General features: G+C 39.0%; 2 protein-coding genes across 3 annotated transcripts in view; one reads left to right on the forward strand and one right to left on the reverse strand.

Annotated features, from left to right (window-relative positions):
• Nucleotides 1–23,419, reverse strand: part of pnpla7b (patatin-like phospholipase domain containing 7b) — a 48,417-nt gene extending 24,998 nt beyond the window's left edge. The window contains exons 1-8 of one of the 2 annotated variants that reach the window (XM_038294107.1): nucleotides 23,314–23,419; nucleotides 22,472–22,516; nucleotides 19,986–20,060; nucleotides 19,747–19,834; nucleotides 16,158–16,234; nucleotides 4,164–4,258; nucleotides 3,869–4,009; nucleotides 3,190–3,349 (exon numbers count right to left, since the gene is read on the reverse strand). In XM_038294107.1, coding sequence (XP_038150035.1) covers nucleotides 3,190–3,349; nucleotides 3,869–4,009; nucleotides 4,164–4,258; nucleotides 16,158–16,234; nucleotides 19,747–19,834; nucleotides 19,986–20,060; nucleotides 22,472–22,516; nucleotides 23,314–23,388 — 756 coding nt within the window. In that variant the 5' untranslated portion in view covers nucleotides 23,389–23,419. Of the gene's footprint in view, nucleotides 1–3,189; nucleotides 3,350–3,868; nucleotides 4,010–4,163; nucleotides 4,259–16,157; nucleotides 16,235–19,746; nucleotides 19,835–19,985; nucleotides 20,061–22,471; nucleotides 22,517–22,615; nucleotides 22,705–23,313 lie in introns of those variants that run through there. The other variant, XM_038294108.1, reaches the window with a different exon arrangement.
• A 2,311-nt stretch (nucleotides 23,420–25,730) lies between these two features.
• Nucleotides 25,731–26,770, forward strand: mrpl41 (mitochondrial ribosomal protein L41). Its single transcript, XM_038294111.1, has 2 exons — nucleotides 25,731–25,864; nucleotides 26,070–26,770. Exon 2 carries the CDS (start codon nucleotides 26,079–26,081, stop codon nucleotides 26,484–26,486), a length of 408 nt encoding a protein of 135 aa, XP_038150039.1. The 5' UTR covers nucleotides 25,731–25,864; nucleotides 26,070–26,078; the 3' UTR covers nucleotides 26,487–26,770.
• Nucleotides 26,771–27,521: the final 751 nt, after the last annotated feature.

Consider the following 27,521-nt stretch of genomic DNA (forward strand, 5'->3'; position numbering starts at 1 on the left):
TCGTCTTCTCCTTCTTTTCCATCGCCCGGCTTGCTACAGGTTTGCCTGCTGTGTCTAAAAGTAGCAGCAGCAGCAACCCAGACTGACAGCAGCTCATTGGCTCATTTGGATCACGTGCAGCCTGGTCCTGGACACGCAGGAGGGCTTTACCATATTAACAGGAGAAGCAGCGCAAGTGAAGTTAGACACTGTCATCAGACAACATGCTTTAATTTATAAATGTTTTAAATCAGGTTGGGTCTGGATTAGCCAGCAGGACCCTGGTCCCCTAATTCGTGACCTCTGCTTATTAAAGACATTTATCAGACAGAATTTGGCTATTCATTTAAAATAGGATACGTGCATGATGTTTAAGCTGTGCCCGTAAGGAACACTACTAGGACAGTGAGTGATGCTATCCGCCACAGAAAGTGCCCTTTGTTCTTTTGTTATTTTTTACATCAGCACCTTTTCACGTTTTCGTTTACTTCAGTCACATTTGTTTGATATTATTCGCCCTAAATGGTAAACGGTTGGTCTATGAGATGAAAGTAAAACCTCACTCTTCAGTGTGGATGCAGTTACTGAGGGAAGAACGCGCAAAGTTAGCCACGCTTCTTTTATGTGTTAGCTTTAATAAAACAAACCCCGAAGAAGAAATTCAAAACTCAAAGAGTCCTGAGTGCAATCTAGCTTTAATAGAGAGCAACAATTTCAGTGGATAACAGGAAGGGAGAACAAAGACAGCAAAGTTGCCTTGCTTTATTTGTATGGGCTTTAAAATGTAAGAGAAATATAGACACATTTTGGGAAATCTCAAAGTTTAAATAAAGATTTCAAAATTCTGGAATAAAAATCTCTTGATTGTAATGCCGACCAAGCAAAGTGCAAAAAAAAAAAAAAAATGCTAAAGCTAGGTTAAGATGCCAACACGTTATTCATTTTGTCTATGTTCACGAACAGCAACTGCTCTTCACATAGCATCAGTATTACATTGTCTTTGCTCCTAAATTAAACATTTATTCACAGCACAGGTCTAATAAAAACCTGATAAATTTAATTTTCTTATATTATGCTTACAGAGAACTGTAAGTTTATGTCCAAAATTAAATTTAAAAGGTTAGAGCTTAAAAAAAAAGAAGATCATAATCTTGTCATAAAATTCTAACTGGATCAGAACTGTTTCCTTCACAAACAGAGCCCACCGTCGAGATAGTTTAATATGACCTTTTCTAGCATAGAAAATATTTATAGGGAGTTTTTTCCTCTCCACTGTCACTGCATGCATGCTCGATGTAATGGATTTCGGTAGAGTCAGTGAATCGATGTAATCAGCTGGTTTTCCTTAGATAGAAAACTTTGAATCAATCTGATTGTTTGTTCTGGTTGAATTGTCTCTGGAATTGCCTTGAGATGACATGTGTTGCGAACTGTTATACAGGTGCTGGTCATAAAATTAGAATATCATGAAAAAGTAGATTGATTTCAGTAATTCCATTTAAAAAGTGAAACTTGTATATTATATTCATACATTACATACAAACTCATATATTTCAGATGTTTATTTTGTTTAATTTGATGATTACAAATGACAACAAATGAAAATCTCAAATTCATCATATCAGAAAATTAGAATATTGTGAAAAGGTTCAAAATTGATGGCCCCTGGTGCCACACTCTAATCAGCTAATTAACTCAAACCACCTGCAAAAGCCTTTAAATGGTCTTTCAGTCTAGTTCTATAGGCTACACAATCATGGGGAAGACTGCTGACTTGACAGTTGTCCAAAAGACGACCATCGACACCTTGCACAAGGAGGGCAAGACACAAAAGGTCATCGCTAAAGAGGCTGGCTGTTCACAGAGCTCAGTGTCCAAGCACATTAATAGAGAGGCGAAGGGAAGGAAAAGATGTGGTCGAAAAAAGTGTACAAGCAAGAGAGATAACCGCACCCTGGAGAGGATTGTGAAACAAAACCCATTCAAAAATGTGGGGGAGATTCACAAAGAGTGGACTGCAGCTGGAGTGAGTGCTTCAAGAACCACCACACACAGACGTATGAAAGACATGGGTTTCTGCTGTCGCATTCCTTGTGTCAAGCCACTCTTGAACCACAGACAGCGTCAGAAGCGTCTTGCCTGGGCTAAAGAGAAACAGGACTGGACTGCTGGTGAGTGGTCCAAAGTCATGTTCTCTGATGAAAGTAAATTTTGCATTTCCTTTGGAAATCAAGGTCCCAGAGTCTGGAGGAAAAGAAGAGAGGCACTTCATCCACGTTGCTTGAAGTCCAGTGTAAAGTTTCCACAGTCAGTGATGGTTTGGGGTGCCATGTCATCTGCTGGTGTTGGTCCATTGTGTTTTCTGAGGTCCAGGGTCAACGCAGCCACATACCAGGAAGTTTTAGAGCACTTCATGCTTCCTGCAGCTGACCAACTTTTTGGAGATGCAGATTTCATTTTCCAACAGGACTTGGCACCTGCACACAGTGCCAAAGCTACCAGTACCTGGTTGAAGGACCATGGTATCCCTGTTCTTAATTGGCCAGCAAACTCTCCTGACCTTAACCCCATAGAAAATCTATGGGGTATTGTGAAGAAGAAAATGCAATACACCAGACCCAACAATTCAGAAGAGCTAAAAGCCACTATTAGAGCAACCTGGGCTATCATAACACCTGAGCAGTGCCACAGACTGATCGACTCCATGCCACGCCGCATTGCTGCAGTAATACAGGCCAAAGGAGGCCCAACTAAATACTGAGTGCTGTACATGCTCATACTTTTCATGTTCATACTTTTCAGTTGGCCAACATTTCTATAAATCCTTTGTTTTTATTGGTCTTCAGTAATATTCTAATTTTCTGATATGATGAATTTGAGATTTTCATTTGTTGTCATTTGTAATCATCAAAATTAAACAAAATAAACATCTGAAATATATGAGTTTGTATGTTATGTATGAATATAATATACAAGTTTCACTTTTTAAATGGAATTACTGAAATCAATCTACTTTTTCATGATATTCTAATTTTATGACCAGCACCTGTATATGAACTGTTGCATCTTAACACTAAGTATTTAATAACTGCCTCCATTAAGCATCCTTTTCATTTAAATAAATAAATCCAATAATATGAACAGCTGTGGAATATGCCGCTTAAACTAAAAAACTAACAAATTACTTAAACAATCACACGTCAGACTTACGCTCTCATGGATGCAAAGCTCCAGACGGCCATCTTGCACAACGTAAATGCTGTCATCAGTATCACCGGGTCGGAAGAGTGCCTCCCCCTGGTGCAGCTGGATCAGAACCATGTGGCGACAGAGCTCCAAGAAGAGAGGTTTCTCAAAGTGGCCAAGCACCCTGAAGGCAAACCACAGCTTCATTGCAATTTCACTATATATGATTCACCTTCACATTTTCTTGGGAATTTTTTTTTTTGCAATTAATTGGTTCTGCAAAACTATAAAAAAAAAAAAAAAGCCTGTGTAGATAATTTTGTTAATCAATTTAATTTTGCACCCACTAAAATGACATGCAGGGAATGAAGGGAATGAGAGAAGGACTGTATTGGGTGCTGCAGCTTTATAGCTGGTGTCCTGTGTGGTTGGTTCTGTTCTGAACTTTTCTTCACAGTAGTGTTATTAAAGCTCCGAGGGACACATAGGAGGAAAGATCACAATCAGCGTTTGCTCCTCATCATCTGCTTTTAAAGAAAAAAACCTAAGAATAATGCTGAAGAATCTTTGACAGTGGGAGAGAACTCTACCGATGAAGCTTCATGAACGCAAATCTGCTTTAGGAGGGAAAATCTGCTAATTATTAAAGGAATCTTTTGCTTTCCTGGGAAGATGGAAGTGTGTAGTTTTTTTTTTCACAAACCTGACGTTCTTCAGCATGTACAGCACCTCTGAGGGCAGGTGGGAGTTCTGGACGTCAAACTCAGTGAGGTCAGCTTCAAGCAGACAGGGAGGGGGCTCTTTGGGCTGCAGGGTGGGCGGTTCCTTCCGGATACGCAGAATCCTAACAAGCAGGTTAAGAAAACGCTTTTACTTCTTACCAACTAAGAGCAAACAGAAATCTGTCCTATAAATAGGATTTGTCTTTTCTATTAGAGGTGTTAACTGCTCCCTCTTTGAACCTAACCTCATCAAAAGATTTTTTTTTAAACTCTCACTTTCGAGCTATGGACAAAACTTTGGTCCTCTTCCTTCCTCTCTGTCGGGAGGCTGAAGTGGAATTGGATGCAGGCGTCGTTGACAACGTTTGAACCTGCAGCAGAAAAAAGAAACGCAAAGATTTAAAGACAGCAAACGATGTTTCATCAAGACTAGATTGGCAACGCTCTCGTGCAAAGGGAGTGAACATGGTGCTAAACGCTGGTGAAAACCACCCTGAACAGAGCACATATCTGCAGACACCAGAAAGAGGCTTGGATTAGTGAAGGAGAGCAGCGATGAAGCCACTTCATTCCATGAATGCAATCCATTTTTTAAAAAGGGAACAGAGTCCTGTTTCACACGGGCGGTTCTAGACAGGGGCCAACGGGGGCCAGGGCCCCTGTAGATCAAGTCCTGGCACCTGTTATGGCCCCTGTACTGGAGACATAATACTTAAAGAGATTCTAATGATGATCTGCGCTGGAACAGACATGGTTACTGATAGATCCTTTGGATCCATTTTATTTTTTTCTTTACAAATTCTGTTTTATTAACTGTTTAAAAACATAGCATAAGTGGTATTGAGATAGGATCCCTGTTTTCATCTGCTTAATGTTTTTTTTCCAAAACAAATGTAAAAAAAAAAAACTCTATTTTTTACAGCTAATTTTAACAGTTTTTCTTAAATTCTAATTCAGATTTTATATAAAACTGTAATTTCAACTTAAATTAAGTAAAAAAAAAGTAAAATTCCTAAATTCTGAATGTATATTGACCTATTAAGACATTTAGAATTTTAATGAAACCTAATTGAATAGAAATTTCACTTAATGCAGCTATCTTAATTTATTTGAATCCCTTGGCCTGTTTTTTTATTTCATGCTTTTGTGTGCCCCCATGAAAACACGCTGGCCCCCTCCTGGCCCCCCTGGTACATTTGGTCTAGAACCGCCACTGCTGTTTCACATGGCAAAAAAACAAAAAAACAAATCAGAACCTGTGAAATAAACATTTGCAGACGTTAACCTCACTGAGAACTGGTGACTTAAAAAGCAGCAGAAAAAAAAGAAGGAAAACTGATCAGCTTTAAACATTAGTAAAACGTTAAAAAGTTAGTAAAAAGTTTGGCCCAGAAGAGAAAATCTATCATGTTATTGAATATAAAAATACAAATGGACATTTTATTAGTTATTTCCAAATAAATAACTGTTAATATTAGGAAATTATTACAGTTTTGTTCTTAATACCACAGTGACCTAAATGCAAACATTAGAATGTAAAGAATAAAACCTCAAAAATCGTTTTTTCATGACAAGCAGGAAAGGAAGCTTCTAGTTTCAATAACAAGACTTTGATCGGCGGATTGAAGGGCCTGATTTTAATCAGGGTTCTCTGACCTCTGTCATGGAGAGACAAGACCCATCAATACTGCTTATCTACTTCAGTGTGAGAGGTTGAGATCTCACCAGAGCTGTTCAGAAATGACGGAAAACAGGTAGTTTTCAATAAGATCCACCCAGGTAAGAAAAGCCAATAACAACAAAAGTAACTATGTAAGGTTAAAAAATTAACAATTGTCTCGTATCTTACGAGGAAACAAACTGGTCGAGGAGACCTTGACCAGTCTGGAGAGCTACCTGGGCGAGTGTTTCGACAGGAGGATTTTAAATTTTAACTTTAAAATTCAAACGTATTTGCACCAGAGCCTCTTCCAGAGGAGACCTAGAGATCCCCCACAGAAGAACAACCTTTGGACAAACCGTTCTATCAGTCAGAGGGGGTCACTTCTGGAACAGCCTCCCAACAAACATCAGGGAATGTCCCGCTTATTGCACATTTAAAAAGCACCTTCAACAGTTTCTTAAAAGTTCCCAGTCATGCACTCACTAATTTTATTGTTGTAATGTCATTGTCTGAACGTGTGTTTAAGTCTTTTGACTGATACTGTATTATGTGATCTTGTGTTGTTTTGTCTTCTTGCCTCAGGACGACAGATGTAAATTAGCAACTATGCTATAATCTGGCTCATTTACAATCTGTACAGAAGTATAAGACTGTTCATTAATGTGCTCTGTCCTGATTATATAAAAAAGAAAAGAAAATAAATCTCATTTTATTTGTCTACACAGCTATGAAACAAAAAGCATTTGTAAAAAAATTATTTTGAAACACATTTTAGAAATTTTAAAGACCCATTCTAAAAGGTGTGTGGATGAAACACCATGTGACTGTGTTTTGACCATTTCTATAAATAGATAGGATGAGCAGGTGTCAGATGGGCCAGGTACCAGGCCCGCCAGGCTCAAGGGGCTAACTTGACTGGATGCCCGTTTCACCTTGGTAGAAGTTGTGCACGAGGAATTTCAAGCCCTAAGAGAGGCGCTGGAATTGAGTCAAGAGCAGCTCGCCTGCTTCACAGCCGAAAACGAAGCGCTGAGAGGGGAAGTCAAGAAGCTCACCGAGGGGAGAAACAGACAGTAAACATTCTACATGAGTTAACTTCTTACTTGTTAAAAAAAGGGGAAAAAAGAAGGAAAGAAAAAAAAACTTGGTGGAGTAATTCTGGCCTCTAAACATCCAATCTTTCTGAGAGTTTTCTTCTTAATATAAAAATATATTTAAACTCATATCCTCTGTGGAGTTTATAAATAGGATAAAAGGACGCTGGCTGCTCAAATACAATCGAAGTTTAGATAAAAATGCTTTCAATGTGTGACCAAATAGCCTCGTTTAGTACCTCACTATCTCTCTAATTATTCTAAATACAAGAATACACATCCTCTGACCAATTTTCTCATCTGGTTCTTCTACTAATAAGAATTCAATGAAGGTGGAGACAACAAAGAGCTGCTATATCTGGTCCCTTTGATAAGAAATGGATGAAACACCAGCTGTGGGCTGAGGTGAGCACAAAAAGACAGAAAACAAAGATACAAGCAGTTGTGGACGAAGTGCTTGACAGTAGTAATTGACTAAAAGTATTGATACTCATAGTCGAATCTACTCAACTGCATGTAAAAGTTACTCGGTTAAGCATCTACTTGAGTTAAAGTATTGAAGTTATAGAGGCTAAGCCAAAGCTTTAAGCCCCTGAGGTGGTACACCAGGGTAAAGTTGACACGCCGATTACTTAGCCGCTTAATTGAAATGAGAGCCGTCCTTGATGTAAGTGCAGGTAATCCATTTATTTCCATGACTCGGCAATGTTGACAATAACACCGCATACATTGTTTCTGCGATCCACATAGCTTTCACTTCTGTATCGGTAGTATTGCTTTGCGTTGCGGTCAAAAACTGTTTCCCCCTTTCGGGTGGAACACACCTGTCCTCATCAACACCGGATCATACTTATATAGACAGCTGACAGATCATGTGACCCAAACCATTTGGAATACAGAAATTCATAATCTGCTCCTACACACCGGCCCCTAATTGTTATGGCAGGCAGACATAACAATTATATACAATAACAATAGGAGCAAATGAATACATAACTGTTGATTTACACCCCCTGTATCAAACAAAGTTTGGTAACAGGTCTTTCAATGATATTGTTCTTTGTCTGCAGTTTTACAGATCGCACCATGCCTTTTTTATCCGAGAAAACCGATATTACTTTAGCAAGAGGCCAGGATCCACGTGGGGCAGATGAATCCATGATGACGACGACATCTCCAGATTTCAAATTTTGCTTCTGTTGATTCCACTTCTGTCTTTCTTGCAATAGGGGCAAATACTCCTTGATCCAGCGTTTCCAAAATAAATCTGAGATGTATTGAACTTGTCTCCAACGACGCTTCACATACATATCTGACGGTTCAAACAGCCCAGGTGGTAAGGCAGGTTTTCCTTTTAGTAGCAGTAGATGATTTGGTGTGAGAGGTTCCAAGTCATTTGGCTCATCTGATAGCCTTGTTATCGGACGATCATTCAATATGGCCTCTATTTCACACATAACAGTATGAAGTCCATCGTCATCCAATCGTTGCTGTCTTAAAACGGAATTGAGGATGCGCCTAACAAGGCGTATCATACGTTCCCAGACTCCACCATGATGGGATCCTGCTGGTGGATTGAAACTCCATTCAACTCCAGATGGAGTAAGAGCATCTTGAATCCGTTTATGATCCAATGAAGAGAGAGCTTGCCTCAACTCCCGTTCGGCTCCAACAAAATTTGTCCCATTGTCCGACCTGATGCGAACAGCTTGACCCCTTCTGCTGATAAAACGACGCATTGCATTGATGCAGGCATCTGTTTCTAGGGAGTTTGCTACTTCCAAGTGTATTGCTCTGCTCGTCATAAAGGTGAATATCACACCATATCGTTTGCATTGTTTTCTGCCTTGCTTGATTTCAACAGGTCCAAAATAATCCACTCCAACATTTGTAAATGGAGGCAAATCAGGAACAAGTCTCTCTTTTGGAAGATCTGCCATCTTCTGCTCCAAAGCTCTCCCATTAAAACGTCTGCAATTGCGGCATTCAGATATGATTTTTCTCACTGCTACATTTGCATTGGTGATCCAATATTTCCTCCTAAGAGTTGACAGAGTATGGTTTCGTCCACTGTGTCCCAACAACTGATGAATATGTTTAAGAATGAGCCTGGAGATATGCTGATCTTTAGAGAGAATAAGAGGGTGTTTTTCTTCCATGGGCATTGCTCCTTTACTTAACCTTCCTCCAACTCTCAACAGCCCATTATCCAACATAGGGTCCAGTTTATAGATGGAACTCTGTCTGCTTACTGTTCCAGTCTTGGACAGCAAGCAGGAAATTTCATTTTCGAACCTCTGCTGCTGACAATAGCGTACAATGGCCAACTCAGCTTCCAACAGATCCTTGGGCTTTAAGGCGTTGCCCTTTGATGTCACTGCAGCCTTTTTTCCTTTCACTTGCCCATTATTAAGATCAGGGTCTTTCAGATGAGCTGTTTGTCGAATGAGCTGCAACAAATGGGTTTTCAGTCTGAGAAACCAGGCAACGGAAATCTTGAGTTTCCTCCATTCGGAAAAGTAGTTAATAAGAAAATCAGTGGGCTTAATTGAATCAGTGGCAGCACAGTTCACAAGAGCATCCCTTTTGAGCTCTGGATCATTGGAGTCCATCTTATTATCAACAGGATTCTCTGGCCAGAATCCCTCAGGCTTCCAAAGAAAGCTGGGGCCCTCAATCCAAATGTGGTTAGTCAGAAAACGGGTCGGTTTCATTCCCATTGATGCAGCATCGGCTGGGTTGTCATTGGAACCAACATGCCTCCATTGGGAAGGGCTTGAAATCTCTCTTATTGTTGAGATCCGATTTGCCACAAAGGTTTGGAAACGTTTATCCTCATTGTTGATGTATTTCAGAACTGATGTACTGTCCGTCCAAAACACAGATTCATCCAGCTGCATTTGAAGCTCTGCCTTTAGCATCACGTCCACTCTGGCAGCCAAAACTGCGGCTGTAAGTTCCAGTCTTGGGGTCGTCACAGTTTTTAAAGGCGCTACTCTGGCCTTTCCTAGTAAGAAAGCTACATTAATATGATCCTTGTTGTCTTTCAACCGGATGTATGTTACAGTTCCATAGCCATCTTTACTGGCATCAGCGAAATGATGTAACTGGCAGTATTTGAGGTTCCCAAAATCTTTTGGTTTCATACATCTTGCTACTTTGAATGAAGCCAGTAACTTGACCTCCTCCAACCACTGTTCCCACCGTTTTAAAATATCCAGTGGGATGACATCATCCCATCCACAGCTCCTCCTACAGAGCTCTTGCTGCATCATCTTAGCAGGTAGGATGGCTGGAGACAGAAAACCCAAAGGATCGTATACTGAACTGGTGATGGACAGCATGCCACGTCTAGTTGGAGACTGACGTTTCATCTCCATCTTAAATCTGAAGGAGTCTGACTCAACACACCACAGTAGACCTAAAGCTCTTTCAGCTGGGATGTCATCGCGATCTAAATTGAGCTCTTTTAAATCCTTTGCCCAGTGTTCTTCTGGGATAGACTGCAACACTGCTCGACTGTTACTGATCCATTTCTCCAACTGAAATCCACCTCTTTTACAGAGAGCATTTAGTTCATTCACCATTTTTATGGCCTCTTCCTCTGAACCCAAACTCATCAGGCAGTCATCAACATAAAAGTTTTGCTTGACAGCAAGAACAGCTTGATCAGAAAAATCATCTTTGTTGTCATCTGCAGTTTTCTTTAGCGCATAGCTAGCGCAACTTGGAGAGGAAACGGCTCCAAACAAGTGCACAGTCATTCTGTAGACTTTCAGTTCTCTGCTGATGTCTCCTTCTGGCCACCAGAGAAAGCGCAGAAAGTCTCTGTCTTGTTCTGCAACCTTCACCTGATGGAACATGGCCTGAATGTCACCCATAAATGCTACAGGCTCCTGCCTGAAGCGAAGGAGTACTCCAAGCAAGGAACTGGTAAGGTTCGGTCCTTGTAGCAGTTCTTTATTTAATGATGTTCCTTGATAAGTGGCTCCACAATCAAACACCACTCTTAACGAACCTTTTTTTGGGTGAAAAACACCATGGTGAGGAATGTACCATACTTTCCCAACTGTACCGTTCAACTGTTGATCTGGTACTTGCTTGGCATAACCCTTTTTAATGACATCCTGGAGGCAACTTGAATATTCCTTATGAAGTCGAGAGTCATTTATAAACCTCCTTCTTAATCCAAGTATCCTCTGCTTGGCTACAGAGTAGCTATTTGGTAGCATAGCATCTGTGTTCTTAAAGGGCAGTTTTAGACAATATTTCTTATCCTGTAAAGTTGAAGAGGATTCAATGATTTCCATAAAACGAATGTCTTCTCTTGACATTTCACTTTTCTCTGAGGTTTTCTCATTGAAGTCATGGTCGTACTGATTGTTGAGCAGGAACTCCAAGTTAGATACAGAGATTATGTTCACTAGAGCAGAACGCGGCTTCACTTCAGTGCTGCTGTTATTTCCATCTTCATTTAATGGACCATTTATCACCCAGCCCAACACTGTCCTTAGAGCATATGGGCCCTCTCCACAACTGTTGACCACTTCCCAAGGCTCTAATATCTTGGGAGCGTTGGTTCCTATCAACAAGTCAACATTGGCCTTTATGGTGGGGATTTGAACCTTTGACAAATAGGGCCATCTTTCTATTTCCGCAGCAGTAACAATATTATCTGAAGTGACTGTCATTTGCTTCTGCGTAAGGACTTCTGGCAGAGGATAAAAGTTGTTTCCATTCAACCCTGATACCTCAATGCCAGACAATGAATAAGCAGTAACAACCTTTTCCTGCCCCATTGTTTTTAAGAGAAAGTTAGTCCTTTTCCCTGTGATGTTTAATCTTTGCATAAGCTGTTCTGAACAAAATGTAGCTGTACTACCAGGATCTAATAGAGCGTATGTCTGTAGGACATTCACTCCCTTGGCTGACTTTACTTGCACTGGAATGATTGACAGAATACAGCGACTCTTTCCGGCCCCTGTATGTCCACACGTCTGGGGAAGAGTTGATGGTTTAACTCCTGTTGGCTCTTTTATTGGTTCAGGCTCAGAATTTGCCTTTGGAATATGCAACACAGTTGTGTGTAGTTGATCACAAATTTCACAGATTAAACGTTTATTACAATCTCTGCTGATGTGACCAGTACACAAGCATCCAAAACAAATCCCTTTGTCCTTCAAAAGACTGATTTTCTCTCTGTGTTTCTTGTTTTTGAACTGTTGGCATTTATTTATAAGGTGAGCACATGAACAACAATGACAGTATGGCTTTTGTGTCTTTGATCCATCTTCAGAGTAAGCCACTGATGTTGCTGTGGTAGAAAAACTACTCCCTTTACTTCTGATCCTTGACTGTAGCTTGAAGCTGCTGGAAGACCTCAGGCCAGCTGTATGTTGTGGTGCATACACTTCAATGTCACCAAAAATTGGATCAGACAGGATCCTCACATGTTTCTCCAGAAATACAACCAGATCAATAAAATGAGCTCTGTGGTCATATGATTCCAAAATATCATGAGCAACAGCTCTCCATCTCTCTCTGAGTTTGTATGGAAGCTTGGAAAGGACCATTTTCATGTTACTTGGCATATCCAACTCCTGCATATAATGAAGTTCTTCCATCACATTGCAACATCCTCGTAGAAACAAAGCATAAGCTTGTAGAGCTTTAACATCCTCTGATTTTATTGATGGCCAGTTCAGAGCTTTGTTTATATAAGCAGTTGCTATTTTGTATTCATTTCCAAAATGGTCCTGCAGAAGACCTTTTGCTACAATGTAGCCACGTTCAGGATCCATATGTTGGCAGCTGCGGACCAGTTCCTTAGGCTGTCCTGCAGTGAATTGCTCAAAATAATACAGACAGTCAGCTTTACTGGCTTTGTTTTCCACTCCATGTTCAAACGCTTTAATGAAAGCTTTATATTGAAATGGATCTCCTTCAAACACTGGAATGTCTCGTGGTGGTAAAGACAGTAGACGCTGTTGATGCACAAGTGTAGCAGTTATTTCATTTTGCTTATGCATAATAGTGACAACATCTCCATTTTGAACTTGATCAGTTTGATGACTTATTCTTTGTCTGGTTTGATTTTCACAAGAAGTTTTTACATCATGTTGCAAAACATATGATTTTTTTAAGTCCATTTGATCATGTGCATCAAAATGCTGCTTGCTCACAGAACTTTTCATTTCAGTCCGTTTTGGTCGCACATCCATTGCTTCCAGTTTGGTTGGTGTTGGTACTGCATTTCTTTGCTGCATCACTTTGCATGCTGCAGGATAATAATCCTTTGCCATGGCATTAAGAGTTTTCTGATGTGAGTTTCATTTTTTGCCTTTCAAAATAAGAGTTCATTCCGTCAGTTTGTGCACGGGAAAGACACTGTTCATCAGAAGCCTGCAGAACTGCCAACTTTGCAGTAGACGCAGCTTGCTCAGTTTCTAGCTCAAGCTGTTCCTTTTTCCTTTTTATCAGTTGCTCCTGTTCCTCCAGTGCATGACGTTCCTTCAAAACAGCCATTCTTGCAACCAGTGCAGCGCGCTCTGCTGCAGCTTTTATTTGTGCAGAGGAAGTTGTACTTGACCGATTGCTGGTAATACTTTTACTATAATGTTTACACACATTAGAAACACTATCATTAGGCCTAATATCATCGTTATCCAACCCATCATGATTAATATCAGCACCAATATTTAAATGACCAACACTTTCATTTTTAAGTTCATCATCTTCTTTTGATTTAACCCACCTTTTCACCTTTTCAGCAAATTCATCAGTGAACAACATTTTTGCTTTAAACCATATTTCATGTTTTTCTTTCTCCTCAACCGGCAATAAATTCATTAATGAATCATGTATGCATCTTATTTCAACACACAAGTCAATGTAACCATCAAGAAACGTTCGAACTTCTGATACCAAACCATTTTGCATCAACTCTTGTATCTTTTCCTTTAAATTGCTAGCTTTATTTAGATTAGCCTTTCTATCAGCTTGCAACCGATCTAACCGATTGGCAATTGCTTTAGCAGAAAGTTTAACCACTGGTTTGCCCATTTGTGTGTCACAACTGCTGGTCAGAAAGTCCTGTTTGTCAGCAGTAGATGGCGCACTAGCACCTGCTGGTAAATCCACGTCCGCTATGCAATCCTCCATAATAAAAGTCCGTCAGTCAATAGATTGCAACCAGTTAATTGATACAAAGTAAATTGTTCCTCCACTTCAACAACCAATGCATTGGATTTATGCCATTATGTGTGCACACGTTTAGATTTAGATTCAGATGGCCATCTTACTAATTGTAGCGCTACACATACCTATTTGATGCGTGCATTTCAAATCCAGCAACGAGGAAATCCCAGGTGTCCTCCTGAACGCCGATCCTGTCCGACGTCACCCCAGGCTGCAGATGAGCTGATGCCAATCAGCTGACGCTCCGTTCCCAACACACAGGCTCCATCTGCGTCCCTCGTCGTAGACAAACGCCATCCAAAGTTCCTTCTCCACGATCAGTTCTTTTCATAAACAGTTTTTGACTTTTGTATAGAGGCTAAGCCAAAGCTTTAAGCCCCTGAGGTGGTACACCAGGGTAAAGTTGACACGCCGATTACTTAGCCGCTTAATTGAAATGAGAGCCGTCCTTGATGTTAGTGCAGGTAATCCATTTATTTCCATGACTCGGCAATGTTGAAAATAACACCGCATACATTGTTTCTGCGATCCACATAGCTTTCACTTCTGTATCGGTAGTATTGCTTTGCGTTGCGTTGCGGTCAAAAACTGTTTCCCCCTTTCGGGTGGAACACACCTGTCCTCATCAACACCGGATCATACTTATATAGACAGCTGACAGATCATGTGACCCAAACCATTTGGAATACAGAAATTCATAATCTGCTCCTACAGAAGTAGTCACTTTTAAAAATACTTAAGTATTCAAAAGTACATGCATTTAATAGTAATTAAGTATTCGGAAGAAGATTTTAAATTTTCTAATATCAGTAGATTTCTGTCTAATTATCAGAGTAATTTTAAAGAACCTGTAACTTTCAGAAACCTGATATATTGATGCATAGATCCACCTGCTACAGATTCTACACCACCTGGAGAGAACTTCAGCATAAAAATGCCACAATTTGTTATTATTTCTTATTTAAAACCAAACCCCCCCCAAAAAAAACAGAAGTAACTTTATTCTCCTCATATTTTCACTGTGGAATAGAGGTTTACGTTGAATCTTTTAGAAACTACAACTCTGCTTTGAGAACTCATCCTACGGAACAATTTGGCCACATGGCAACAACTAACTAGCCTCGCGAGACCATCCTTATCTCGCGAGCTTTCAAGGTTTCACTCGCTAATCAGTCTGGAGACTCTCCGTTAAAGAAAATTTGGAGCCGTTCACCAAACGAACGTCCAATCAGCGTTGGCTTTGAGGCGGGTTGAGGTGTGACGCAACGAGAAGCGCAACAGTTCAGTCTAAAGAACATGGCGGCTTCAGCCGATGAAACTAGCATTAGCGTGGCTATCGAGCAAGTTTTATCGGAATTACAGAGTATTTCTTCACTGAAAGAAGAGCAAAACACTGCTCTGGAGGCTTTTCTCAGAGGAAAAGATGTTTTTGCTCTTCTCCCGGCTGGTTTTGGCAAGAGTTTGATCTATCAATTGGCTTGTGCCTGGCTTGTGGTTGTGTTTTCGTCGTCGCTCTTTTAGTACGTCATATGCTTCATTGATCTGATTGGTTTATTTGGCCCGTCTCTCACCAACATAGGCCAATCAGCTAACCAGTATTTTTGCCCCTTCCCAAAATTACTTCAACGGAAGATTTCCAGATGGATATGCGGAGCAAATCCATCTGGCGGAGTCAGGTTAATAACTAACGCCTTAACAGAATTTATAAAATACTAATAATATCTGCTCCGAGTTTCTCACATTTATGGAATTTCATGCAAATCTCTAAAACAGTGGTGTCCTAAGTTCTTCTGTCTGCCATGTTGAAATTGCATTTCAAGAAAGAAAAACATCAACAGCTGAAGCTAACGTTAAGCTGAGCCACAAGGAACATTTAACTAGCAGCTTCCTAGAACATTAGGAGAGTAGAAAGTACAATATTTGACTTTCATATTTATTTTACAGTATAAAATGATTCAAATAAAGTAAAGATGCCAAAAAAAGGTACTAAAGTTTAGTAATCAAGTAAATGTGCATTGTTACATTCCACCACTGGATACAACAGATGTTTTTTTCAAAGAGACAAAGGTTATTCTGTTCAGTAACTGGTTAGATATCAGCAGTGCTGACCAGACAACAAAAGACAAATTTAGGCCCAGAAACAGAGTCTGCTTTTAGATCTCCACTGAAATAACATCTAGAGTGCCCATTAAATTAACAACAAAATGTTAAAAGCAGGAAACCTTCACTATAAGCTAAAAACAAACCATAAAATATAATCTGGAGTAACTTACTGAAAGAGACAGAACAGCTTGTCTGATTTCAGAGCGTACCAACCTTTCTCATGATCTTTCTTCCGTAGAACATCACCTTGTCCCTCTTTCTGAAGCGATAGTGAGGACCGGCCTCTTCCTCTGAAACAGACAGATGCTCTTTGTGAGTCCAAGCAGTTCCTCATGTTCTGCTACTTGATCTGCATTGGCCTGGTTCTTGTCTGCAAAACCCAAACTACACATGGAGGAGCAGTGTTGCTCTTGTTCACAGGTTTAGTGCCTTATAAGAGGAAATGTGATATTTCTGTGTGATTGGTTGATATTCAGAAACTTTTTATTATCGCAGTGACTAAGCTTGTTTCTAAATCCCTACAGGAAAGAGGTCCAAACATAATCATCATCATCTTCTTCTTGGTTATGGCTCTACAGTTATGGCTCTGCTATCTCTCCTATCCTGGCTTCTCTTCATTGGCTTCCTGTTAAATCAAGAATAGAATTTAAAATCCTCCTTCTCACATATAAAGCCTTAAATGGCCAAGCTCCATCTTATATCAGAGATCTGATTGTTCCTTATGTTCCTAACAGAGCACTTCGCTCTCAATCTGCAGGTTTACTAGTGGTTCCTAGAATTTCTAAAAGTAGAATGGGAGGCAGATCTTTTAGTTATCAGGCTCCTCTCCTGTGGAACCAACTACCAGTTTTAGTCCGTGAGGCAGACACCCTGTCTACTTTTAAGGCTAGGCTTAAAACTTTCATTTTTGATAAAGCTTATAGTTAGGGTGGCTCAGGTTATCCTGAGCTATCTCTATAGTTATGCTGCTATAGGCTTAGACTTTTGGAGGACATAGGGACCCCCATTTCATCATTCTGCTTCATTCTCTCTCTGTTCTCCTATTCTGCAGAATCTGTTAGTTCAATCTCTAACCTTCTGCTCTCTCTGCTTTTCCTCAGAGTAGCTTTGCCTCGTCTGTTCCTGTTTGGCTGTGACGTCATCCTGGAAAAAAACATCAGCTGTGCTGCTTCTATCAACACCCTTGTTAATAGATGTTGGAGATCGGCCTGTTTTCCAGTGTGGTCCTGTTTCTCTGACCGTGACTGAGTGGATGTGCTCTCTTCGTCCTCTGGCATGGGAGCTGCCTTGGAGCTCGTCTGCCTGGCTGTGTGTTTCCTGGATGGGGCCACCTTTACAGCTGCTTTTTGTATCTCTGTTTCTGTCTCCTTGAACCCCAGTGGGCCTCGGCAGATGGCCGCTCACACTGAGCCTGGTTCTGCTGGAGGTTTCTTCCTGTTAAAAGGGAGTTTTTCCTCTCCACTGTCGCTACAAGCATGCTTAGTGTGGGGGATTGTATTTGAGTCAATGAGTCAATGCAATCAACTGGTTTTCCTTAGATAGAAAACTTTGTATCAATTTGACTGTATGATCTGGTTGAACTGTAAAGTGCCTTGAGATGACATGTGTTGTGAATTTGGCGCTATATAAATAAACTGAATTGAATTGAATTGAATTACAGGGCCACCAGGAACCTTGACTGTGCTCCTTAGCAGATTTATACTCACTGCACAACTGTATTTTTTTTAATCACCTCTCATCAAACTGGATCGTTCGACCTTAAGTACTTAAACTCTTTAACTTTAATTTAATTAAAACAGTTTTTAAAAACCTTAATATACTTAAAAAAAGTCACCTATTTGAAAATTTTTTTAACATCAACTGCTGACAAAGGAAAACTAAAAAAGGAGTTTATAACAAAAGCTAAAGAGAAAATGGTACCCATCATAAAAACAAGCCATTTATAAACAGTCAACTGCTGCTGTTTTAAGAATATAGAATAAATGCAACCATTGCTCCAAAAGAACCCAGAATAGAGCTATTATACACAAAACCTGTTGGATTATATGCTGGGTTTAAGCTGATAGGAGACAGACAACAAGCAGTTCAAAAGTTTGTTTACTTTAGATGCGGCTCTTAAACGTCCTGCAACTTTTAAATACAGCTCTGGTTCATCACAACTGAATCTAATTGTTTCATCCTAAGCTGAACCCTGGAGAGTTTGACGACATATGCTCAGCAGACAACAATATCTCATACAGTGTTATCAAATATAAGTTTTTTTTTTGTGGTTAAGAATTTTTTTTAATGTATTGGCTTGTTTAGACTTTGTTTATAAAGTATTTAACCCAAACATTAGTTGCTAAGCAATACAGTTTATGGATTTTTCTTTTCCACCAATGGTAGCACTCACATCAGGTATCAGTAGTTTCTCTGTGTTAGAACCCTAACTGAGAGTCAAACTAGGGCTGCAACAACGATTCGATAAAATCGACTTTTAAAAGCGTTGGCAACGAATTTTATCATCGATTAGTTGTGTCGCGCGATTAATGCGTCATCCGCCGCCGCCGTCATCACTGCCACTTGACTGAAACGGGGGAAGAAAAAAAATTACGGCAAAGCAAGCCAGCGCTGCAGGTGCGCAGTGTTGCCAACTCAGCGACTTTGTCGCTATATTTAGCGACTTTTCAGACCCCTCCAGCGACTATTTTTTTAAAAAGCGACTAGCGACAAATCTGGCGACTTTTTACGGTGTCACTGGCGGCTTTTGGAGACTCTTACGTGAAAGCATGTATCGTTCCTACTCTTGTCCTCCAGTGGCAGCTGCTGCCGTGAGGCGCCTCCCCCATCCCAACCCTGTTCTCCCGCTCCCGCACGACTCCCTCTCAGCGCTGCAGTCAGAGCCGCAGGATGTTTATCCTCAGCGTCCAGACTGCAAATGAAGTGCGCATGCGCCGGGATTGATCACAATAATTAAAATAGCCTTTATAAATAAATTAACTTGCAAATTATGAGGGCAAGGCTTTTAAAGTTTAAAGTAAAGAAGATCCTGCAATTTATGGAAGTAAAGCAGAATAAAATCCAGGATGATCAGTAATATGTCAATTAATTATATGCCACATTCCCATGTAAATATCTGTCTGTGGAGGATGTGTCTTTTAGCACCCCTAGTTCTCTCATTTTTATTCCAAATACAATTTATAATTTGAATCACAGGGCTATTTTTATCTCTATGGTTCAGTATTTTCTCAAGTAGCAACTTTAACTGCTATACTTTCCTGTCTTAAAAGGCAGAACTCTTCTAGTCTAAAAAAAACCCTCATTTGATGAAATGGGGGGACATATTGTTTGAGCCCCTTAGGGGCTTTAAAAAACAAAAATTTCTTTTTTTGCGCTTTATGAAACAAAGTACCCTATATTTTGTGGATGTACAGCTACATTTCTCATGTAAGTTTGCGTAGTTTTAACACAAACATTTATTTTTCATATTGCACCAGTACAGTTAATGAGAAACCTGTACTTGTGTGCTTGTTTGTTCTGTCTAAAATGTTTATGTTGGAATAAAGAGGTTAATATAAAAAATATTTTTTGTCCGATTCATCGATTAATCGAAAAAATAATCGGCCGATTCATCGATTTTTAAAATAATCGTTACTTGCAGCCCTAATTCAAACCGACAAATCTTTGAGGATTTAGGTCTGTAGGTTTAATTCAAGCCTTCTGCCAAATATCTATGTGCCCCTCAAGTTGTCGTCTGATTTGTAAATGCGGTCAATGAAGTGCAATAAAGCTATGATGTAAAACCTTAGGGTGAGATACTAACTGGATTTTTTGTATCTTCTGTACAGAAGGAGGACAACAACTCCAAGGACAGAGACAGTGGCCACAGCTCCAACCAGCACGAAAATCCACTAGAAGACAAACAGAAGAAAGTTCAAACCATTTCAGGACCAAAACGGTGTCTGACACCAATGTTTATTCATACTCTTGATCCAGCAGTTTGTTTTATTTTAGAAGGAAGCTGCAAACTGTCAGATTATCATAATGTGTGGATCTGCTCACCAAACTGGCTTCTGTCTGTTCCTCCACAAATTGCTCCATCTTGGCTTTGATGTCGCTGGTGAACGGATCCAGGTTCTAAAATATTTAGCACAGAAACAAAACCAGCAAATTAAATGATCTGGCCCAGACAGGCTGAGTCAGAAAGGACTGAAGAATTTTTATAACTCCAATTCATTTTTAGGGGTCTAAAACTCAATTATCACTTTAAAATAATAGTGCAGCAAACCTTCGCTGTTTGAGATTGTTGTGTAGCATTGCAAATATTTTCAACTACAATATATCTTAGAAAACATTATTTCTTATGCACTACCTTTTTTGTTTGACTGGAAAAATAAAAAGATTCTTACTTGAATAAAAAGTGTCTTACTCTGGAACTGAATAAGGTTTGTTCATAAAAAAAAATATTAAAAATATATATTTGAAACAGAAAAGAAATGTGAAACTAAAAAAATATTTCAGAAAATGAAAAACTGTTTGAAGTTGAAGACATGATAAAACAGAAAACTATTTTTGAAGCAGAACAAAAACATAGTTTTTAGAAACATTTTTTTCAGTTTCTGATTTTTTGGGGAGGAGAAGCTTCAATGATGTATATGGCAGTAGTGCCTGGGGAAAAAAATATTCCCTGCTATTGCATTCAGGAACTGTGGAAAAATAACATTAAAAAATTCATTGATGGTCTGTTTTGATAGTTTTTTTTTTTTTTAAGAATAAAAAAAATCGTCTGATCTAAGATTCAAGATTAATTTCTAAGAGGGATCAGTTATCTCCAGCTATTACACTGTTATCAGCTCCACCTCCTTTAGTGAAAATGTTATATTTTTCAATGAACATGGTGCAAAAAGAAAGTTGGCACCTTGTAATGCTGACACATTTAGCCTGGTGACTGAATGACCAAATCCTACTTAATCCTTACGGCTAATCCCAAAATTTTTACAGATAGCTGGGTTTGATGTCGCTCAGATCATTGTTCTACCTTCAGCTCCTATCTCACTGTTTAACACCTCAGTTCAACTGAGACATAGAGACATAATCTACACCACATCTTTTTTAAAAATCTTTTAAGAAGCATAAACTAAGTCCTTCAAAAATCTATCTTTTTGACTTCTTGATCATGTGTCATTGTCACTTGCATTCACAAGTGTATCTGGCAAAACTCTTTTTCTCTGCACCAACCACAATCTGAGATGATGATAATGCAGAAAAGAACTTAAAGTGCTCTTTTTTATTTTTCCTATAAAAGGTAAAGGTTTCATAAACCCCAAGCTGTATTTTAATTCAGCTAAGGGTCAACGGTCCTTTCAGACAGGATGTGACATGTGCACCACTGAGTCCATTATTTTCAATGGCTTGCACCACGCAATGATGTTTTTAACTTGCTTTATGCAAAGCGCAAGGGCCACACTTGGCAATTATGCGTGAAGGGCGTGGTCAAAGTTCAAACAATGACTAATACACATCAATTAGATAGAAAAGGTTGAACCGATTTAACTACATGATGTGGTTGAATTGTATGTAAAATGCATTGATATCACATTTGTTTTGAATTGGTGTTGAGACTTAGACACCTTTTATTGTCATTTTGTATACACATAATGTATACAAAACTTCATAACAGCAGCTTTCATAACATTTCCATTTCTTAAATTGCAGCAGTGATCAAATGTAAACAGTGTGGGGGGAAAAACAAGGTGCAAAAAACAAACGCATTGATATTTAAGTTCAGAATATTAAATATATATGGTACAATTATGCAGTGTTTTGGTTTGGTGTTGTCAGTTTGATGCAGATTCTGTGACATGGTTTAGAGCTTTTTCAACAGTTCAGCAGTCTAATGGCAGTGGGGAAGAAGCTATTTCGGAATCTGCTGGACCTGCATCAGATGCTTTGAAGCCTCTTCCAGAGGGCAGCAGGGAGAACAGTCCCTAGTGGGTGTGTGTGGGGTCATTATATGGTGTTACATAAATAAACTAGATTGAATTGAATTGAATCCAACCATAATCTGGAAGAATCAGGAGTAAATATGGAGGAAAAGCTAAAATAGTGTTTCTGAATCTGCAAACTTTGTGCATCCACAAATGCACTGAACCAAGCATTTGTCTTAAAGGGCTAGGGCTATTATCCGTCTCACCTACTAAATACAGTCATATCTTTACCAGGCAGTTCTTTTTTCCCAACACTGAGGATCATCCATTCACAGCTGACTCTCTAAGCAGAAAAAAAAAAATCTCAAAAGCTCAACTGTCAGATGACCTCAAACACTCTGGACGCCACCAAGGCTGTGAGGCCCTGGGTAGTGTGCCAATGACTGCAGATAATCCCTTCATGCTTAAATAATTCATATGTAAACATAATAATTATTGCTAAAGGGGCAATATTAAATGTTTATGACGTGCCATTTTTTTCTGTCATTTGAACTTGTCCCATTTAGAGGAAAGAAAACAGCCAATAAAAAATAAACAAATGATGCCAAAATATTGACCTACCGGGTACACACTGTAGTCTTCCTTATCCTTGTTCCCCATACCTGCCTGGTAAATAAAAAGAAAGGGGATCACAGTACAATCATAACAACTTATTGATGGGGAAGAAACCATTACTATCAAAAATATTATTTAAAGCAGGTTCATCCTCTGTTTTTAAAGGGATTTTGGCTGTAAGCTGATACACCCTGGGAGCCAAGAGAGGGAAGAGGAAGGAGCAAATGCTCTGAGAAATCTGGGTTAAAGATCATCTCCATGTCTGACCGTTTTTCAACAAGTTCTTCTTAAAGGATCCGGATCAAAGCTCCAAAGGTCGCAGATGGATAAAGACCATTAACCACCGCCTCTATCAGCTCTGTGTTTACCTTCTTTCCTGGCATCTTTGGCTTTATTTCTCTAAAACCAGAAACTTTTGTTCGAGCTCAGTGACTTTGCTTAGCTTTAGAGTAAGATTAGACTTTTAAACACATTAAAATGAGCAGAGAGAAGCTGAATGAACTGGATTTAACCTCTTTGATATTTCAAGCAGCTCATTAAGCTGGTTGTCAAGTTCAGCCCGTCGGTTGTTAAAAACACCCACTCTATCCTCCTCTTACACCTGAGGAACTACAGAGATTCTTTCATTTTAAGCAATGTGACAACTTTTACTTTATCCTCAGATTATAAACATATAGTATCTTCTACAATCGTGCATATCGTCGACTTTCAACAAGAAAACAACGGGTTAAAGGTTAAAAAAAAAAAAGTGAAGGAAGAGTTTTCTGATTAATGCTAAAGGAAAACTTATCCATAAAAGAAAACAAATCTGTTTCTAAAACAACAAAGCAAAGTGTTCTCATACGCACCTTGTTTTGCTTCAAGGATATTTTGTAGACATGCCTTATTAGAAAATAAAAGCTGTGGTGGAAGTTAAGGTACATCACTTCCTGCCAGCCTTTCAAAATAAGAGCCTGTTCGGTGACCTAAAACTTGTTAAACTAAAAGGCCAGCTGTTCTGTCTATTTGGATAAGCAGAAATTCCTCCTTCTACTCTGAGTTTTAACTTCAGGGTGTTTCTAAAATACAATAAAAGTGTAATAACCGCTATAATATGGCAACCTAATCCACAAAGTGTCAACCGTATACCTTGGAATAGTATCTACAAGTTAAAACTAATCAAATCATCCATATAACCAGACTGAGTTGGAGTTTTTTTTTATCATTTTGCTAAATTATTCAATTAAATAATTAACCCTAAAAATATTTTAGATGAACTCCATAATTATCCTCATCAAAAGACTGGTGCTACCAAGTGTAGAGACTAAATTTCAATTCAGTTTATTTATATAGCGCCAATTCAAAAGGCACTTTACAGATATAATTCAACCAGATCATACAGTCAAATGGATTTAAAGTTTTCTATCTATGGAAAACCAGTCGATTGCATTGAATCATTAACTTAAGGCAATCGCTCACACCAAGCATGCTTGTAGCGACAGTGGAGAGGAAAACTCCCTTTTAATAGGAAGAAACCTCCAGCCTACAAATTTAGACTTTAGACTTTATTTATCCCTTGGGATTACTCCTTCAGGGAAATTCTGGTTCCAGCAGCTTATATAAAATACAAGAGCAAGATGCCATTACAGATAAAAATATAACAGACAATTTAAAAAAATAGTGTATATTGTACAAAAAGCATAAAAAAGTTGTAATGTCCTGGAATATGTTTTCTTTAGATATGAAAATATCGGCACAGTAGAGAGCTAAAGGAAGACTACACAGTAATTGACTTGGATTATTGCACTTGCACTGCAGAAATGTACTGACCATATAAAAATGTAAAAAAGAAAACAGGCTACACAGTAGTTGGCATGTGTAATTGCATAATGAGAGAGAAGAATATTGCACATGAGTGACAGTTGGTAATGTTTTGCACAAGATGTCCAAGGAGGGGGGTGCTGACCGTTGTCCCTCATCCTATCACCTCCCCCTTCCTCCAAGGGAGGACAAAACAGACATGAAGCAGTTCAATCAGGACAAAAGTACACTGTGGTTCTTCTAACTTAACCCCTATTCAATTAAACTCTTTAAAGCAAGCTAGGTAAATCATACAGGTTGAGTTTATTTACTTTGAACATGTTAAACAACAACAAATACCTAAAAATTAAAAAGAAATGGATCTTGTTAAGTCTTCAATTAATTTCCTTCTCTCCTGTATAACTTTGACTTCTAATGGAAAAACTAGAAATCTCATTTTAAATAAGAGATTACCTTTAGCAGAACCAACAGCATATAAATGGCACCTTTCTGAATAAATAGATCCCACAGAGTAATGAAAGTAGTTAAATAACTTGCTGCTGTCCTTTTGCACATCTCTGATGTTTCTGCTATTTTCAAATACCCATTACTGTAAAAATGTCCATAGCTGTATATTGGTTATTTATTCTCCAGGTGCTCATTATTTATATTGTTCTTTTGCTGAATTTCCCCATTGTGGGACAATAAAGTGATTTTCTATTCAACTCTATTCTTCTAATTATTTGACTACTTATCTCTTGTTGGGAAGAAACAAGCAGGTTTAGGTGGTGCAAAGACAGTTATAAAAAAAATAAACTAATGCAGCACAGATGGAAATAGAGATATTCGCCCATTTCACAAAAAAACCTTTGATTCATGGCTCATATTTTATCAGAGTAGAAAGCTCCCTTATATCTGCAGTGTAAACCCTGCTCAGTAAACAGTCTCCTGTTCGGTATGTGTTCAGAGGAGACTTTTGCATTGGTGAATGGGCTGGCTGTGAACTCAACAGCAGGATTTGGATCTGCTCAGATTATCCTCCAGATCCAAGATGGTCACATTGTTTGGTGTTCAGGGTGGTGGCAGGAACGAAAAATGTCACCGGGGCCTTTAGCAGGCCAGTAATGTGTTAGAAGTTAAACCAGATACGCCCCTGATTAAACAAACATATAATAGGTTTATCTGTAAATACTTTCACCAAAGGTGTTTAGATAATAAAAAAAAAAATGTAAAAAAATAATTGTAAAGTTTGTACAGTTAAATTTTTTTCAGGAGAAATAAACATCATCTATCATATCGTCATCATCATCATCGGTAACAGTGGATTCCCTCTGGACAAACGTATTGATTGGTTATAAATCCCTGTGGTAAAATTATGCTCATTTCCAGATCTTGTCATTGACACTTTTTTCTAAAATAAATTACTTTGAAAAACATTTGATTTGTTCTTGCAGCTCAGGCGAGCAGAAATCCCAGCTTTACTGAACTCTCCTCCAATCAAAAACAGCTTGTGCCAGTATCTCGTGTTTTAATTGGTCAATAGGCTCGTTCTCTTGGCCAATCAGCGCGCACTTCATTTGGCGGCGCTACGCTCTTGTTCCTGTTTAACAGTGTTTCAAGGTGAGCAGACCTTTATGTTAAATACCATTTAGAAATTAGACCGTTTTAAAAACTTAATTTGTTTCAACTAAAGAAAAATAAAAATGGCGTCTGGTGCAGAGCTATACACGTCACTTCGTGGTTCATAGAAGTTCGAGTAGCTAATTGTACAACAGCATGCTAATGCTAACAGCTGTCTTCTCTTCATGCGTTCTCATGTTTCCAGCCGGGAACCATGGGGGTTCTGTCCACACTGATGAGGGGACTGGTTCGAGGTGCCGACAGGATGTCTGAGTTCACCAGTAAGCGCGGCTCCAGGACCCACAACAAAGGCAGGGGCTCCCGACCCGCAGGTCTGAGACTCTCCAGCAGGAAGTTCCTTTCCATTCGAGCCATGATTCCTGAGTTCGTGGTTCCCCATCTGGAAGGATTCAAACTGAAACCCTACGTCTCGTACCGATCACCGAGCGGAACAGAAGCTCCGCTGACAGCAGAGAGTCTGTTTGAGGAGGCTGTGGCCCCCCGGATCAGGAAAGACATGGAGGAAGGAACATTCAGCGCAGATCAGCTGGAGAAATATGGATTTGAAGCCACACAGGAAGGGAAGCTGTTTAAGCTTTATCCTAAGAACTATGTGCGGTAAGGAGGAAGGGCTGAGTGGATCTGCACAGAAGACCTTCAGGATCATCACAGGACTATGAACTTGTTTCATTGTAAAAGTCACATTTGATTGGCCACTCTGAAGATTGCTGTTTCCAGTGTCACAATTCTTTTATTAATATTGTAAAACATTTGGCATAGCCTCTGAAACACCCTGCGCAGAATGTTGGAGAAACAAATATCTGGAGTGACTCATTGCAGTAAACTGAATATCTTGGCCATATAAAATGTTAGCTCAATAAAACAATTATTGTTTTGTATTCAACAGCTTTTTCTAACATATCAAATAATTAATTCAATTCAGTTTATTTCTATAGCGCAAATTCAGAACACATGTCATCGCAAGGCACTTTACAGTTCAAACAAATCCTACAGTCAGATTCTGTGTACCAGAGCAAGACCCTTAACCTCACACTGCTCCCCAGGGGATGGGTTAAATGCAGAGAGTTAATTTCGTTGCTCTGTACTTGGACAGTGTAATGACATTAAAAAGCTGGGAAAAAAGGAAAAAAAGTGGGCCAAAACCTCCTGTAGTTTGTGCAAATACTACATGAAATGTTTGACTTCTGTAATTGCCAAAAAAGGCTAATGTACCAAATATTAACATTGATTTTCTCAGGTGTTCAAATACTTATTTGCAGCTTTATCATACAAGTAAATAGGTAAGAAAATCATACATTGTGATTTCTGGATATATTCTCTTTTAGATTCTGTCTCTCATAGTGACATGCACCTATGATGATACCGTAATTTCAGACACTCTTCCATGATTTCCAAGTGGGAGAACTTGAAAAATAACAGGGTGTTCAAATACTTATTTTCTTCACTGTATAAATAGGCTTGATGTTATTAAAAGTAAATTTTTTTTTTATGAAGCAAAAGTGCTTCTTAATTAGGTTTGTGAGAAAGAATATCCACATTTCCTTTTAGTTGTGATAATTTCCTATAAAAAAAAACATTAAGTTATTAAAATTATAAAAGAGGTTTAGGAAACTAAAGTCAAATCTCTGATGGGAAA

The sequence above is a fragment of the Cyprinodon tularosa genome, unplaced genomic scaffold, assembly GCF_016077235.1.
Source record: "Cyprinodon tularosa strain WSP-4 unplaced genomic scaffold, ASM1607723v1 ctg334, whole genome shotgun sequence".
Classification (NCBI taxonomy): domain Eukaryota; kingdom Metazoa; phylum Chordata; class Actinopteri; order Cyprinodontiformes; family Cyprinodontidae; genus Cyprinodon; species Cyprinodon tularosa.